This window comes from Lycium ferocissimum, chromosome 4, assembly GCF_029784015.1.
Source record: "Lycium ferocissimum isolate CSIRO_LF1 chromosome 4, AGI_CSIRO_Lferr_CH_V1, whole genome shotgun sequence".
In the NCBI taxonomy this organism is placed as follows: Eukaryota; Viridiplantae; Streptophyta; class Magnoliopsida; order Solanales; family Solanaceae; genus Lycium; species Lycium ferocissimum.
In genome coordinates this window covers 20,792,589-20,810,988 of record NC_081345.1, presented here as the reverse complement: position 1 = coordinate 20,810,988, position 18,400 = coordinate 20,792,589, and the positions used below count along the sequence as shown (strand labels likewise).

The following is an 18,400-nucleotide window of genomic DNA, read 5'->3' as shown; positions in this document are numbered from 1 at the left end:
TTAATTTGTAGCCATAGTTGAATTTTTTTTTTTTTTTTTTTTTTTTTGTTAATATATCTCTTTGGAACCGCTTAAGAAATACAAGATTGAAATTGCAAAAAATCATATTTGAAGTTTGGCAAACGTTCAATATTTTATAGTTGAAGTGTGGCTTTGTCAAGACCAAACTAAGAACATTTTTGCTTAAGTTTGACTTGACTTGCCAAGGTCAATTTTGTAGCAGGGGCGGAATTATAGGGGTGCAAGGGGTGTCAATCGAACCCCCTTCGTCGGAAAATTGCACTATATATATGGGGTCAATTTTTTGATTCATGTATAAATATTAATGTTGCATCCCCTTAACATATTGGAGAACTCAGCCCAGCGGCTGAGGTGCCTATTATTGAGCCCATGGTTGTGGGTTCGATTCTCTGTAACAACACTTTTTAACCCTTTTTCATCCAGTCCCTTTTTCTTGAACCCCCTTATCAAATGTTCTGGCTCCGCCCCTGTTTTGTAGTCCTTCCGTCCCAATTTATACAGTGATCTCCTAATGGACCTTCAGGTTATGAGGTGAGCTCATTTTCTAAAGTATAATTGGATAGCTTAACCCAAATGATGTAGGACAAACTAAAGTCCATGCATTGGACTTAAATTAAAAAATGACTTCAGCTAATAAAGGACTTGGTCTAAATTTGGCGGGGACTTCGAACAAGAAACTTAAGTGCCTACAGTTTGATACTTGAATAAAAGTAAAATAAATACTACGGTTTTTTGTTTCTTTCTGTGTTTGGTAAAATGCGTTATTTAAACAGGAAAAGGATCTATTCTAGTATAATTGTGTCCATTACTCAATGGAGCAGTTGATGTGAAACACATGAATTAGAGAAACATTGAGGGCTTAGATCATTAGAATAGCTCAAGTTCACGTTCACAAGTTGATTTGGACATCACTGTTATAAAAAATGATTTTACAATCGTTTGGTCTATGAGAGAGAACATCCAATTTAAACCCCCCCCCCCAAAAAAAAAAGGAGGAAGTTGCTTCTCTATTCAATTTTTGCTTATTGAAGCAAACACCTATTTTGCCAAATTTTCAATTTTTACAATTGCAGTTTTGAGCTCTTGCTGGAGACTAGACCTTGCAGGTAACAAAACCATGTTTTTCCAGACACAAGCAGATTGGGACAAAACATCTTCTTCTTCGTACAGCTCATAAATGGATTCTGCTTCTTCCTTCACATTTTTTACCATTTCAAGACATTTGATGTCCTCTGGTTCCACCAACAGTTTATTTTCTCCATCTTTCCATGCTATTAACTGCATTTTCCACAAAAATTGAAAAAAATTAAACAGTGTTCTGATGAATTTTTAAGCATTAAAGATTAACAATAATATATAAATGTTATGTCGGAATTACAACTGGTATGTAATTTAGTTGCGAGGACTAACTTCCGTCTATAAGTGATAAGTGATTTTCTCCCTTTAGATATAAAAATAAAAAAATAAAAAGTCTTTTCTTTCTCATAAAAATATTTTTGTAGAAAATGGCTTTCGTCGTATCAAACATAGAGCCAGTTTGGATGGGCTTATGACTTTTGACTTATAAGCCAAAAACCGTGAGTTATCTAGCTTATGACTTTCGGCTTATTTTTTGTGTTTTTTGGCTTAAAAGCACCTAAAATAAGCCAATCCAAACAAGCTGATCCGCAATTGATGTTATTAGAATTGAACGCTATAAATACAATTGAGATAAGAATCTTACCGATGGTCTTGAGGCGCTTATGGTATTGGTGCAGTATAGCCTGGCGTTATCAACAAGATTACAGTATTTAGGAAATGCATTTGCAAATCTCTTGTGAGATGTCAATTGGGACTTTACTCTAACTGCCCTCCCTGTTGATATAGCTCGCCTGCATAGAAAAATTTTCAAGCTATAAGACAAAAGAATATAAGATGTTACCCCTAACCAGAAATTTCAAATTGTCAACTCTTGAAAAATAAACTAAAAAACAATTTAATTTAAGCTATAAAAATATATTTTAGATATAGTGTCCTGTTGACTTGACTTGTTTTCCAAAGTTAAGTTGATACGCCTCAATTCCAAGTAAGTTGCAATCGATCATATAATCTTCAGCGTCGCGCCATTTAATTGCATCTTAGTCCTACTAACATTATGAACTCCTTGAATATAACATTTAAAGTTTTAGAAAGTTACTAAACGATGTTTAACACACTACATGTACTAGAAGGAAGTAAACCATACCTGATACCTCTAACAACAGCTAGGTAAGGATCACATACAACTCCAACCAATTCTATTCTGTAAGGTTTAGTGATATTCTTAGCCTCTTCTCCTTCTTCTTGTTCAACTTGTTCCCAATAATTTTCACTAACTGTGCCATCCTCTGCAACCTTGTAACCGTCCCCCATACGATATCGATATTCGTGTACTTTTCTTGCCATGGCTATGGTCTGTTCAACAAATGGCTCCCATGATAAGGTTCCATCCATTATAACATCGCGCCCTTCGTTTAAAGCTGTGACTAGCAGGGAAGATGCTGCATTTGTTGAATTTTGATGTACCTGTAATTTATAATATATTGAGAACAATTTAATTTCTTGTTACTACTTTTGCGGGTCCTAATAATAACAAATTTTAGTCAAGATTGTAGGTATGTTAGGTAGAAGGAAATGTTTTCCTGAAAAATAAGTAATTTTCTTACTTATCTTTTAATGTTTGGTAAGTAAACAGAAAATATTATCCCAAAAATAATTATATACAATTTAGACAAAAGGGTGGAAGTGGATGGGGGAATGAGGGGTTGGGGGTCGGGGTGGGAATAGGGGGTTGCGATGGGGGAGGGGGTAGAATGTTGGGGGTGCTAGAGGCGTACGGGGCCATGGGCGGGGAATATGGGGGCAGGGGTGAGGCTGGGAGGGAGACAATCAACATTGAATGTTTTTCATGGAACACTTATTCTTTTTACTTTCACCACGAAAGTCGTTTTCTCAATAAATGGGAAAAAAACATTTTGACAAATCAAACACGATAATATTGGAAAACATTTTGCTCTCTACCAAACACACTCTGCATAAGTAAGAAGTATTGTTACCATTTCTGCTGTTTGAAGCATGTCATGATGGTGGCCTCTTGAGCTGATGGCTCTGTAAATTACATCAGTCTCCTTGAAAGCATCTGCCTCTACCACCACAGCATTATCAGCTGCTTCGGACCAAAATGACCTGCCAAACATTGTTGTCAAAATTCTACTTCAACTACAGTATATACATTATACATTAACGATTTTATAAGTCAAACCACCATTTTCATGTGAACCTACTACAACAACAATATATATCCAATGTAATTTCATAGGTGGGGTCTGGGAAGGGGTACGCAGACCTTACCTCTACCTCGTAGAGATAGAGAGGTTGTTTCTGGTTTCATGTGAACTACACCCCCAAAAATGGAAAAATTAAACATAATTTAGCTTAATAAATGTTTATATTTTTTGATCTGTCAACTGTCGTGTTCTTTTATATTAACAAGTTATTTCCGATTGTTGTAACTATTTCACATCCATCTACTAATTAGCAGGAGTATAAGATTTAAGTTAAAAACACAGATAGTGTACTAAGTTTGTATACTACTAATATAGTATAACATAGTTCCCATTTATTGTACTAATTAAGTTACTCGATTAACGATTATCATGAAAATTTACCTACACATTTACCTTACAAGTGATTTAATCATATAAATATCTTTTATATTATCAGTACAACAAATCTTTATTGTGCTTGTTGGGGTAGGTGACAGAATAATACCTAATATGGATGAAATTGGAGTAGTAGTCGGTGAGATGAAATTACGTACTGTTTGAGGATGTCTTTAAGGACAGTGCTTTTGCCAGCTCCCATTCCGCCACCCATAAGTAGGAGCACTGGACTTCTTTGACTGTGAGCCACAGGTACCATCACATCTGTACATTTGGACTCTCTCCCATTTGATGATACTGTTCCAATTGCCCTCATCTCATCCACCAACGTAGAAAATACTCTAGTCACTTTCAAATCCTTTGTTATCTTCTCGAATCTCTGCTTCCTATGATTAAGAATCTCACATCAATATTAGTCGATAACTAACTAGTGTGTGATAGATCTTTAATTTAACTAGGCGAATTGGTGAACGCAGAATTTTGTACAAACGGTACAACAACATATTCATTATATATTTCACAAGTAGGGTCTGGGGAGGATAGAGTGTATGCAGATCTTACCCTACTTGGAGGTAGAAAGATTGTTTCTGATAGACTTTCAGCTCAAAAAACAAAGCAGGTCGAAAAAAAAAAAAGAACAGTAACCACATTAAAACAATACGCTAAGCAAATAACAAAGGATAATAAATAGCAACAGGATTTTGTACAAACGGTGTCAATCTTTTATCATCAATTTAGCTTGTATATGGATTCAGTTCTTGGGGTTTTAAGACTTTACTTTTTATCTCACATAATGTGTACGTTGCTTTGACCTCCAGCCTCCAGGGTTTTCCCAATCTCCAGCCTCCCCCTCGTCCCCCAAAACTGACCTCACAAAATAAAATAAAGGTTAAAGGGTCAAAAATACCCCTCTACTTTGGAAAAGAGCTAAAAATATTCTCCGAATTTATTATGGGTCAAAAATACATCTCCCGTCTTTAAAGTTTTCAAATATACCCCTGTCTTGATAGAAATTATCCTCCAAAATAACCCGCAATTATTTTTTAAACTCGCTCCATCATTTAAATCCGACTCAACTAAATAATAACTTATAAGATCTCCTTATTCCCCCAATACGTAGGCATGAACTTTGAGGTAATTGGAGGAATAAGAGGATCTTATGGGTTATTATTTATTTGGATCGGATTTAAATGATTTGTTATGCTTAAAAATGATTTATTGTTATTTTGGGGGATAATTTCCACAAGACAAGTGATATATTTGAAAACTTTAAGCGATAATATTATATGATTTTTTATCCAAAATAAGTTCGAAGGATATTTTTAGCCTCTTTTAAGATTGAGGGATATTTTTGATCCCTTTCCCTAAAATAGTAAGTTTGAGTTTTGATTTTCAATATCTTCTGTCCATAAAAATCTATGGGACCATTGTCAGTATACGGAAAATAAGGTGAAACTAGAATTTTGGTCCTCAATTTTAAGCTCCCACCATGAGAGTATTGATTGACAGAAAGCCTTTGCAAAATTGACAGAAAATATTGATTTTAATGCAACTTCATTGATCATTGAATTTCCTCCGCTCCCAGTTGATCAGATCATGCCCCACGCCAACCACATTGTTGTTTAAATACTTATTTGTAAGCCAAAAGCCCAAAATAATAAAAATAAGTCACAAGCTAGAATTCCTAACTTATGACTTTTGGCTTATAAGTCAAAAATTATAAGTCCAACCAAACGAGTCTATATCTAGATGTCGTAGGTTTGTATCTGGAACTCACATAAACAAGAAGACAAAATAGTTTTAAAGACAATGAAATTACCTTGTAGCCGCCAGCACCATATCCTTGAGCTTTTTTTGCTCAGAATCAACACTTGACACCTTCAACAAAAAAAACGTTGACCTTATTAATTAACTTCATTTTGTGGTTAATCAAAAATTAATCTTTTTTGGTTTTCTTGCTTCTTGATGTCAAATGAAAATTAATAACAAAGATACATACCTGGCTAATTAACATAGAAACTTTACTCCAATGAAAAGCAAAATAAGCAAGAATGCAACTCTCTAATTCATTCTCCAATTTGATGTACAAAGATTCAGCATCTTCTTCATTTGCAAAGTATTCAAAGATGGTATTATCACACCCTTTGGATCTCTTCAAGTATTCCTGTACTAGCTCCATTAACCTTGGACACTCACTTTCATCTTTAAACCCCAATTGCCTTGCTACACCATGAAATCCAACATCACAAAATATACACAAATTAATATAATTTATTTAACCAAACTTTCAAAATCTGTTTATTTTGAAAAGTGATTTTCGTTAGAATTGATTTTTAAAAGTACTTTGAAGAGTAGCACGTTATGTTTAGAGCAATAATTGTGTTTGGCCAAGGTTTCAGAAAAACTACTTTTTTCCAACTTCAGAAAAACAAATTCTGCTACTTCTCAAAAACAAGTTATTTCTCTTAAAATTGGCCAAACACATCTAACTCTCTAAAATAAACATATTTTTTTAAAAAAATAAACATTTTAAGTTTCAGATGGTTGGCCAAACGAGGTATAAGATAATTCAAATGATTATGAATCAAGCAAAAAAAAAAAAATGGAGAAAAAGCTAAGGTTTGAAATTCCAAAAGAAATTTAGAACTCACCAACATAATGGGAAAACTTTTCGAGTCTACCACCAGCACGACCAGATTCAGTTGTGTCCAAAATAGGAGCAAGGGGATTTATCATCATGTAATTATCAACTTTGGTTTTATATTTGCGAAGATGATGCATGGCTAAAGCAGATATTATTCCCACAAGACTTGCAGGCAATATATAAGAAGTTATAACCACTTCTCCATCTGTAGGAAAATAAAAGAAGTTTATATAAGAAAGAGAAAAGAATTTTGTAAGTGTGAATATGGTCAATAATATGCATACAATTCAACAAAGAGACAATAAGAGTAGTGATGATATTTTGTTGACTAACGAATTGAAGAGGTCAAAGTCAAACTTATGAATAATGGGGAGAGGAAGGGACTTAGTGGGTCACATTTTACCATGTGTAAGTTCTTTTTTGGTTGTTGTACTGTAGAAGAAAGAGTATTTCAACTAGGAGTTGAATTTTCTTTCTTGGTTTCTGCCTTTTAAGCTGGAGTCTGATTTATTTGGGAACTTATAATGATGATGATTAGTTATAATGGGGGAAGAAATAGATAAAAAGGCAGTTAGCCTTTTTTTTTTATTTTTAAGAGTCAACTAATCCTTTGGATGATGAAAAAATAAAAAAGTCACTGTTGGATGTTGCACGTCATTTTATTTACTTTTAAGGGTGGGGTGGTGGACCTGAAAGAAGATGTGAACCTCATGTTCCGACTAACCGACAATATTTACCTCTTGTTTATTATTTGGTTTAATTATGCCTCTATTGTTACTTTATTAATCCAAAAATGCTCTTATTTTAAAACGGAAGCAAACAGAGCATAAACTAAATAAGTGTTAATTAGCTTATTCATTTACTAGATTTGCCATCCCCATCTTTTTAATCAGCTCCTTCAGAAGAATCTTTATTTTTGACAAACTTTTGAAACCACAGTGCACACACTTTATTAAGTACAGATATCGAAATCCTCTCATGATATAAAAATCCTACAATCACTTGGAGAGCTAATCAATATTCTGGGTGATAAAAATCTTACAAAAATAAACTTGAATAATTAATTAGTTTTAATTTGTCTAAAATTCTTTAATATTTGTCAACCTGCTTAATATTATTATTTAAATCAATATAGAGTTATTTATATGAATAAATTATTTTTCTAAAACATGTTATATAGACAATAAATTGTATCTATAATTTTACCAACACGAAATGCACTTTGAAGGGTAAAACAATCGGTCACAATTTTGCGTCAAATTTCATTCTTTAAATCGAAAAAACATAACATCAAACCCAAAGCCAAAATTGTAAATCAATGTTGTTTTTTTTTCTTTTTGATCGTGTGATCTATGTTTACAAATCTAGATCCACTGGTCATTGTTCGGCTAATATTTCACTTTATACACTAGCCCGTTTTTTCATTAATAAAAGCAACGCATTTGGAACAAAAATGAAGGTTCTCAATAAATTGTATTTGATAGAAATAGATATTGGGATCTTTCATGGCAAAATCGTTAGGTTGAACAAGATGATAGTGAACCCGCTCATTGAAAAATTTTGTAATTTATTTCTTCAAATTTTGAACGCCCTTAATTATTTTTCTAAACATTTGTATCTATAATTTTACCAACACGAAATGCCTTGGGTGGCCAATGGATTTACTGGATATCATATTGGTGGTACTTAACCAGTTTAGATATGCTACTTTATGAGGCATGTACTGAGGACGTAAATGACGAGGTATGTGATAAGAGACATACGTTTTAGACTCAATTGGCAAGCTCTTTGACTCATTCTTGCGGTAGCAGAATCTCTTCATGCTTTTGTTTATTTTTACACCATTTCCTGTAAATGCCTCGAAGTCCTTGCATTCAAATTTTCAGTTATTAGAGGTTCATTACATGATAGTGGATCTAATTTATCATACGTTTTGACGCACATTCTTTGTTTCGTTTAACGAATGATATGAATGATATGTAAATAGCAACCAAACATCGTACAATATGAAATAATGCAGAGATTAAATCCCCTTGCGCCACTAAACAAACAATCTCTTATTTTATTACAGGTCAACTTTAGTTTTAAAAAAATTAAAATCAAATTACTTTTGATTTATCTTTAAAAAAGACTTTGAATAGTTGAATACGTACAAGTATATTATAAGTTACTTCCATTTTCATTTCAAAATAACGAAAACCACATTTAGAAGTTTTCATTAACTCTTCTTTTTAAATTCTAGAGTCAGCTGATCTTTGGATGCTGCAGATTTTTTGTATTATCTTAATTTCCTAAGGTGAGGTGGTGTGGACCCGAAAGAATATATGAATTTTCATTTTTTAACTACCATAATATGACAACGGTTAAGAGGATAACGATGGGGTCGATTGGTTTTGAGACAAATTATACATGATTAATAATGTAGGATTACAATACATGAATTAAGTTTTATTTGATTTCATATATAACAAATCAGTATAATGTACGATCTAATATGAGTTTACTTTTTAGATAAAGCAAAAGTTTGTTTTCTGTTAGAAGGATTAGTTTTGCATTTTAATGTTTTTAACCCATGTTTTATTAATATCCACATATATTCTTCCCCACATTTTATCTATTTTATGAGAAAATTAAAAGTAACAAAGTAACATATTTAAAATACGCTTGAATTTTGTGTGGGGAATATAAAATCAAACTCAGAGACACGAACACGATATGTTAGTGCTATTGACCCCAAAAACAAAAAAACAAGAAGATATTATAGGTGGTATCTTCCAAACGCAAAAATAAAGTAGCATCACTCCATTGACTTGATGGAGGGCAATTAATTTATAATAGCGTTCCCTTTCGTGCGTGATCACTTAAGAGGTCACTAAGAATAAAATAGTAATGAAATATCTATAGGCTTCTAAAACTTATACTCTACAATATAGAAATGATCTTGACTTTAAAATTTAAACAAAGACGTAATCTAGCATAACCCTTTTCACAGCTAATTCCATCATAATCCTGGTTTCTAAGCCATACGCCACGATTTTTGTTTTGAGGAGGTAATTATGGTTGTTATCAGAAGAACTATGGATAATTAATAAATCAAAATATTTCTAGGTGATGTTAGAAATGAAGAGGAGAAATATGATGAATTGACAAAATATTCCCTTAATTAAAGAAAACGGTAAAAGTAAGAGATTTTTCCACTCTCAATCACCCAGGCCAAGCTAATAATAAAAATGGGGTTATATTTTTAAATCTTGTCTAATTTGCCGATTTAGTACATAATTTGACAGAAAATTTCAACTTAAATCCTAGGTAAAAGGGTCAAAAATGCCCCTTTACTTTGGAAAAAGGGCTAAAAATATCCTCCATTACAAACTTGAGTTAAAAATACCCCTTCCATCATTAAAGTTTTCAAATATACTCCTGTCTTAACGGAAATCTCCAACATAACTCGATTTCATTTTTAAACCCGCTCCATTTAAACCTGACCCAACTACATAAAAATTAAATCGGGTTATGTTTGGATTTCCGTTAAGACATGGTATATTTGAAAGCTTTAATGACAGGAGGAGAGATATTTTTCATCAAAATTTGTGAATGCATATATTTTTAAAATTTTTTCCCAAAAGAGATAGAAAGATTTTTGACCTTTTCCCTAAATTCTATTCTACTCTCTGCCATCCTTTTCCAAATCATTCACCACCTCTTCGATTTCAAGCCTTATCTCCTCAATATTGATCTTGAATCATGTTAGATTGAAGGAACAGTGAGGAGTTCGAAACTCTTTAAATTGTACGATTTAAATTTATCGATTATCTGGAATGTCGTTTTGTTGAATCCAAATTTGATATGGAATTGAAATATGAAGTTAACTCTAGTGTAGCTACTGATTTATGAATAGTGGGTTACAACAAAAGTTGAGGACACTGGAAAAACTCTTTACTTGAGAATATGATCGTCACTCTTTAATGCTTAGAAACTGATTGAGAGTGATATAGTTTTTTATCATCACAAACTTTAACTACAAGAAACTTAAGAAATTTTTGGGGATCTGATAGATACTGAAAGTTTATTTAATTCTATTAATTGATTTTTTTGGCTCCACTTGTAGTGATTGTGTAATATTTACCAATTATTGTCATTGTCTCAATTCTGTGATTTCTACTGCAAAAATTCGCATTGAACCAACTACACTAATCTCAAATTCATTACATCATTTCTAATTAAGACGAACTAAAATAAAATAAGGTTCACGATCATAGAGTCTGTTTGAATTGACTTATTTTAGGTGTTTTTAAGCCAAAATAACTTTTAAATATTTTTGTATTTGTACTGTTTGTGTAAGATAAAAATATACTTTTAATAACTTTATTTAGATCAAAATAACAAAAATAAGCTAAAAAGCATAAGTTAGGATTTTTAAGTTATGATTTATACTTATAAAAGCCATGAACTATAAGTCCATCCACACAGGCTCATACAACTTAAATTTCCCAACTAGTTACGTAATTATAATTAACTAGTTAACTTGTCCGTGCTTCGCGCGGTAATAAAACATGTCATTAAAATTTAAAATAGTTACATTTAAAATAATTTTTTTATTAAAAAATACTCTAAAACATGTCACTGAATTTTAAGATACTCCAGTAAATATTAAAATATTTTAAAACTGAAAGTCATTCAAATAGAAAATGTCATTAAAATTTAAAATATTAAAAAAAAAATCCTAAAGCGTGTCATTCAAAAGAGTACGCACCTCCACCCACGACTTATAGGTCCCGGTTCTAGTCTACACTTGGAGGAGTGTTAAACACTATAAATCCTCCTAAATGGGTGGAAAAAAAAAAAAAAAAAAAAAAAAAGTACGCAGAAGAAAGAGAAGTAGCTACATAAGAAATTAAAGAATTGGAAATGAGGAAAGTAACTAAAAGGAACAACACCACAAGGACTGCAATTTATATAAACCACGTTTAAAAAATCATATTAAAAAATTATACCACGTTAATTATTGTACATTGAATAAAAGAAACCAAGGGAGAAAGAAGAGGAAGAGAGTGAGTATTTGAGATAATAAAGGACATGATTGTTTACCCTCAGACAGCAACAATTGAATTTGTACGTGGTTTAAAAGATACGTGAACTTATTAGCGAATGCAAAATTAACGAGTAACAGTAAAGGACAAGCGTAAAATAAATGAGCCTTCGAGTATGGAACGGCGGGTCCGACGGGGGAGAAGCTCCTTTTCATCATGCCTAATGGGTCCGACCGGGAGTATTCCTACCGTTAAAACGAACAGCAACATGATAATAACAAGCTTGAACGAAGATTAAACTTAATATAAAACGGGTTTAAAACGAAGATGAGCATTTCTCTTAGCAAGTGAAATATATCTGATATAAAGATTGTGATGCCCTCTAATGGGGCTGATACATGCGTTTATATAGTGTTAGTACCCTACTAAAATGAGGAGACACGAACCCCCACGTGGGTGAAATGGTTCCGATATTGTCGGACACGTCCTTTGATGGCGTGATCCTCGGTGGTGAATCAGTGGAAGATAACCTTCCGTTGATTTGGACTTATCCCCTCAAATATACCTCTGGCGCAACTTCACCGACTAACTGAAATAGACACATCTAAGGTTCTCTTTTACGAACCGTTACTGAATCGGAGAGAACTTTTCCCAAGTTCTCACCGTACACAATGACCATTGGATTTTTAACTCAATTTGTTCGTAACATACAATTAACTCGTCAATTGAATAATTGTAATACGATAGGCTTATTTTTAAACAGTGAGCTTCACAGTTATAATTTTCGTAGTAACTAATTTATCTTATGCTATTGTTCAAAATATTAAATTACTATTATTATTTATAGAACTTTTATTTTGTGGAGTTCATATTATACTTATGATTATTGTTATAATGTTGATGTAATATATCAGTAGAATTAGTAATATGAAAGCTTGGTGATAGTTAGGAGTACAAAGTAAACCGATAAACCGCACCAAACCGATAAACCGAGTCAAATCGAGAAAAAAACCCGACTAGTGGTTTGAACTTGACTTGTTTGGTGTTGGAAAAAAAAAAACTCCGAATAATTGGTTTGGTTTGTTTTTAGCTAAAAAAAGTCAAACAGAACCAAACCAATCCGACATTACATGTATTCAATTTTTAAAATATTTTATACATAAAAATATTTATTTGTAATGTAATTTATAAATATTTCATAATTTTTTTCATAGTTTTTCATCTATTATCATATTATTCAAGCTTGAACTTAGGATTTTGAATGTGAATAAGTTTTATATCCTATGGATGTTAATTCATATAAAGTTCAAACCAAAACCAACTCAACACTAATACTAACAAAAGAATTTCGATTTACCCATGTAAATGACAATAATGTTGGATATCTATTCTTTAGTTTTGCATAATTGGTTTAGAGAGTGAAAATACAGAACTTAAGTTTTTTTTTTCTTGTCATGTAATTAATACTTATTAGCCGTATTTATTTTAGTACGACTTAGTATTTTTAGATTATGGTCATTTTCTTTATGGCTTATTAATTAGCAATATTTATTTTAACCGATTTTATTATCTTTTGTTGAATATTTTAATACAATGTCATCACTCTTCTCACATTTTGTGTTATTTTCTTATGAAACACCTTAATTACATAGTTGTATCTTACTAGGACTAAAATATTTGACGTAAAAGTTATATGTTTTGTATCAAGATTATTCCCAAAAAAAAAAAACCCGAATAATCCGCGAAAACCGAATAACCCGAGAAAACCCGAGGTTGAAAAATCCGAATTTTATTGGTTTGGTTTGGTGTATAAATTTAAAAACCCGACGCAATTGGTTTGGTTTGGTGTTTAAGAAATCCGAACTAACCCGGTCCATGTACACCCCTAGTGATAGTTATGTTTGTCAATCATAGATTTAAGATTTTGAAAAACATATCCTTTTAATAGATTGCTTTCTATGAAAAGTAATCCTAACAAAAGTTATTTTTCATTAAACTGTTACTTTTTTTTTTCTTTTTCAGATAATCATTTCAAGAAAATAATAAACTACGAAACTAAGAGTACGTCACCTCTATTCACTTATGTTTAAGGAAAAAAATAGGCGCCACACATTGTTTTAGAACAATTGATTTCAACGCTTCAATCGAGAGTATATTTATTTAAGAAAGGATTGAAGATTATAGAGTAGACTTATAAATAAGATAAAAAGTAGTAGTTTTTAAAATAAAATAAATATGAATAGTATTTTCAAGGTCCTCCCTCATGTCCAATGGTTTAAAAATAATTAGCACCTTAACAAAAAGAGAAACAGCAAAACGACACAAGTTCTTTACTAATTAGAGCGTGAAGAAATTTCTCACACACAACAAATCTTATATAAATACACAGTGTAACCCAGTTAAAAAAGGAGTTGAAAGTCAAACAAGATAATGCTGAGTGAATTAAGAAGGTAGTTTGCACCTTTATTCATATTAGAATAGTAATTATGTAAGAATGATGGTTATCAATATAATCTGTCTTTATTGCTTGTTCCCCTTGTCGCATCTATAAAAGAGGACAAACAAATCCCAAAAGTGAAAGAGAAATTGAATTAAAGTAGCAAAGAAGAATACTAAACATAAAGATTAGACAAACCAAAAATGAAAGAGATAAATAAAATAGGAAGCAAAATTGAAAGAGAATAAATAAATCTGAAACAACAAAAAAATTCAAACTTACCTGAACACAGAACATAGTACCACCTTTGTAATTTCGTAAAAAATACAAACCCTTTGGGTTCTTGGGAAAAATAAGATGAGGTAGACGAATCATATGGGTGATGATCCTAAATATAGAATGGACAAACTATTGCCATACCATGTTTTAGCAATTTGCGGGAAAAGATGTTTAGTCGTGGTTAAGGATTTTTAGCACCAACATGCCTCAAAAGCGTTACTCCTTTTTAATACTCATTATAGACAATTTTAATATTAATACTTTTAACACTCACTAAAGTCATATTTTAACATGCTAGAAATAAGGATTTACATGTGCAAGAATGAAGAGGCGGTGAATGAACCATTATGGTATGGTCAAGATGGGCAATTAAGATGGATTCAAAAGTTATTTTTCAGTTAAATGACTTCTCAAATTTTTAAATTTTTGCACTTTTTAAAATAACACAGAGATTTAAGAATAGGAAAATGGTCCAAAATTTGAGAAAAAAGATAAATACCAATTAGGCCATGTAAGTACTCACATCAATTTATATATGCCTAGCTTTATATTATATATAGATATAGATATAGATTAATTAAAATCTTCATCTTCTTATGATATCATTAAAAAAAACAAACGAAAAAGAACAAAAATAGTCAATCATATTGCCACCTACTTAGGCCTCATTTGTTTGCGCTTATTAGAGATATGAATACGAATGGTTCGGACCTTAGGCTATTAAGTTCATTTGTTTGCATTAAGATCTAAGCACTTGGAGTCGGGTCCGAATAGGTCTTAATCATTAAGATCTTAAACCAAGTCTTAATATCATTAAGAGGTATTTTTGTATGAATTTTTTTTTTAGCATAAGCTCCACCCCCAACCCCACCCCCCACCCACCCTCCACTCCAACCCACGCTCCATCCCTAACCCTCAACCCCACCCAACCACCCACCCTCCACTCCCCACCACCCCTACCCGACCAACCCCAATCCCACCCCACACCACCCACCCCCCTCCCCACCACCAACCCCGCACCATCCACCCCCGCTCTCACTCCCCACTACCTCCACCTCCCATCACCAACCCCACTCCACACCACCCCTACCGTATCCCACCCCTCACCCTAATACCCACCCCTCACCCCAACACCCACGCACCCCTCCACCTCCACTCACCACCCACCACGATTACAAATCATCTGCACCATTACTAGTGAACATAAGTGTTTCATTTTTTATCAAATAATATTTTATTTTATTATATTTATTTTCTGATATTTAGTTATTTTTTATTTGAATTGTATATTTATTATGTTTAAATGAATACATTACACATTATAAAAATAGCGATCTTAATATTCGGTGTTCGACCTAGAGACAACATCTTAATCATTCGGATGCGCATTCGTATTCACGTTAATCTTAATGAAACAAATGGCGCCTTAAGATACTTTGTTATCCTTTCCAAACAATCTCACACGTACTCAAATTCATATACACACACGTCACCTCCACATTCTTGAGATGCGTTTATTTTGGCACAATTTCAATTACACATACTGAAAACTCACTTCTAACTATAGACGATACAAGTCAATATTAGTCACACACATAAATTCAAATTTGTCTGCACAAATCTGGAGAAAGCCCACATAACATCACACACAGACGACACGCTAAGAGTAATTTTTTTACATTCAATAGAGAAAATCACTCTTTGAATTTCAATTAGAGGTTCCTACTGTAATCTCACCAGGATAGCTTCTTCCTACGATGCATGTACTGAAACTCAAAACAAAGAAAGTCCTGCCTAGGAGGAAAAGTAAGGTAAGACGAAATTGAAGGAAAGAAGATGCTCTAACACACCTATTGGTGCTGCAGTGGTGGCAAGAGGTTGCTTAGGAGATATTCACTTGATATTGGAGATGCTGGAATCTTTGCTTGCAAATTCCTTCGTACTAATAGCTGTTGCTGCCATCACAACACCAAATATTTCTTGCTCCATCGATATTCCCAATCTCTTCACCGCGTCGTAATATAGTTTGCAAGATCATCATTAATTTCGTTCATTTAGTACCCAAAAATGAACAGTTACTGAAAATGAGAGGTTTTGAAGCTGAAATTTGATAATTTCATCCTTCATTTTTCTTAATGGCTACCCTCTTTAATAGAGTAACGATTTTTTTTTTCTTTTTTGAATAAGAATCATGAGTAACGAATTTAATACAGTTTCAATACAATCAAACGGCTTCTCCTTTAGCAAAAAAGCCTCTAACAACACTTACAGCCTGTTTGGAAAGCCACTCAGGTAATTGGAATTGAATGTAATTGGGTGTAATTACAAATTCGTTTGTTTGATTTTAATTACAATTGGGTGTAATTGATAGGGTGAATTACACTCTCCACTGTGGGGGGGGGAATTGTGCGTAATTACAGAGTTGTTTTTTAGTTTATTTCTTTTTTATTTTATTTTATTTCTTTTCTTTTTTAGTTTATTTTTAATTTATATTATTTTTTTATTTTTTTAATTTCTTTGCTTCTATTTTTTTTTATTTCTATCAATTAATTTATTTTTTATTTTTACTTTTTTAAAATATATTTTTCTTTTTATATTATTTATATTTCATTTCCTTTCTTCTCATTCCCAACCTTTACTTCTTGTGGTTCCATGTAATTGCTCGTATTTTTTTTTTTATTCATTTGGCATAACCGTATTATTATTCTAATTTTTGAAACTACATCTCTTAATATTAGAAAGAATGAGTCATTAACAATCTTGGCATATAATGAGTGACGTTATTAAAGTAGAATTTCGTTGTGAATGTGGTTATAGACTTATATTTTCCCTTTCTTTTGAATTATAGGAGTATTTACTTATGTTACGTTGGAACTTACTTATGTAACGTTGGAATTTAACATAAGTGTATTATGTTAAAAGAATTTCTTTTGGATTTTGAATTTAGGTTATATTTTCGACTTTAATTTATTTGCTTTAGTACTATTGACTTGTTATTTCACATTGCTTGTTGTTTATTTTTCACTTATAATTGATATAATTTTTGTTAAACATTTGAATAATATTGTGGCATTATATTTATAAATATTCTTTTTTTTTTTCAAACATCAAATCCCATGATGTTCTCACAAAAAAGTATGCTTTTAAGTTTTATAATCAATTAAAATAAAAATATTATTAATTTGAAATTATATATCAACTATTTTTTACAATATTAGTTACAAATATATGATTATTAATTAACATATTTTCAAGAAATAATGTGTTATTAAATAACTAATTTAATATCATTTATAAAGGCACATATTTTTTAAATATTAATTTTAAATTTTTTATAGTTAAGTTTTATTTTTAAATTAAAATAACTGTGTAATTACACTTGTGCAACCAAACAACACTCTTGTAATTACACTGTAATTACATTATGATAAACAAACAGGTCATTGTAATTATAATACTGTGTAATTACTAGGCTGTGTAATTACTAGGGTTGTAATTACACCAATTCCAATTACCAGGTGGCTTTCCAAATAGACCCTTAGGAATTTACACGTCATTTGCACATTAAATTGAATTATCCATAAATTTAATAGGAAGAATGAGAGGGTAAATGGCAAAAAAAAAACCACAAAAAATATAAATAAGAATGGTGGCTATAGAGATGTGCCACATCACTTTTCTATTGCCTAGCTTTATATTATATATAGATTTTTGTACCCAGGTCACATAATCCTCTTTGTTTTGTTACTTAAAAGTTACAATATTATTATCTTGGTAAATCAAAATGGTCATAATAACCAATAAATATAGCTTCCGGTGGCTTATTTACTTTTTCACCTCTTTTAAACAAATGACCATAAAGAGATAGACAAATAGAACTTCACCAATAAACTTTTGGTTGATGGTTTTTTTTCATCATTTCATTTTTTATATACCTTATTAGTATTTTAGGATCAACAAAAATATATTTTTATTAATTTTCATCATTATTAATTTATATAAGTTAAATACAAAGTAAATAATGATAATAACCTCAAGATTCTTATTTTTTCTGATACAAAGGTAAATCTAAGTCCTAAAATGAGTTAAACTGGATTGTCATAATTTTTTGGGAAAGGGTAAAAAGAAAATGTCCCAAAGTTATGCGAAATGCAAAACGTTTCCCTCCTTTTATAGTTTGACCTATGTATGCCTCAATGGTTACTTAATTGGGCTAAAATATGACATAAGTAATAACCCGACTCTTACTTTTCCTAATATGTGATTAGAATTGTGTTTTGAAGCTTGGGATAATTTTATATACCTATTT

The 18,400-nt window shown here is 31.7% G+C and overlaps 1 protein-coding gene across 1 annotated transcript; it reads right to left on the bottom strand.

The window, feature by feature from the left end:
• Positions 1-861: 861 nt before the first annotated feature.
• LOC132051787 (calmodulin calcium-dependent NAD kinase-like) lies at positions 862-6,766 on the bottom strand. The gene is made up of 9 exons (XM_059442995.1): positions 6,742-6,766; positions 6,353-6,550; positions 5,701-5,924; positions 5,521-5,579; positions 3,860-4,087; positions 3,096-3,225; positions 2,246-2,565; positions 1,745-1,892; positions 862-1,299 (listed from the first exon to the last, which is right to left on the bottom strand). The coding sequence occupies exons 1-9, from the start codon at positions 6,749-6,751 to the stop codon at positions 1,060-1,062; spliced, it is 1,557 nt and encodes a 518-aa protein (XP_059298978.1). The 5' UTR covers positions 6,752-6,766; the 3' UTR covers positions 862-1,059.
• Positions 6,767-18,400: the final 11,634 nt, after the last annotated feature.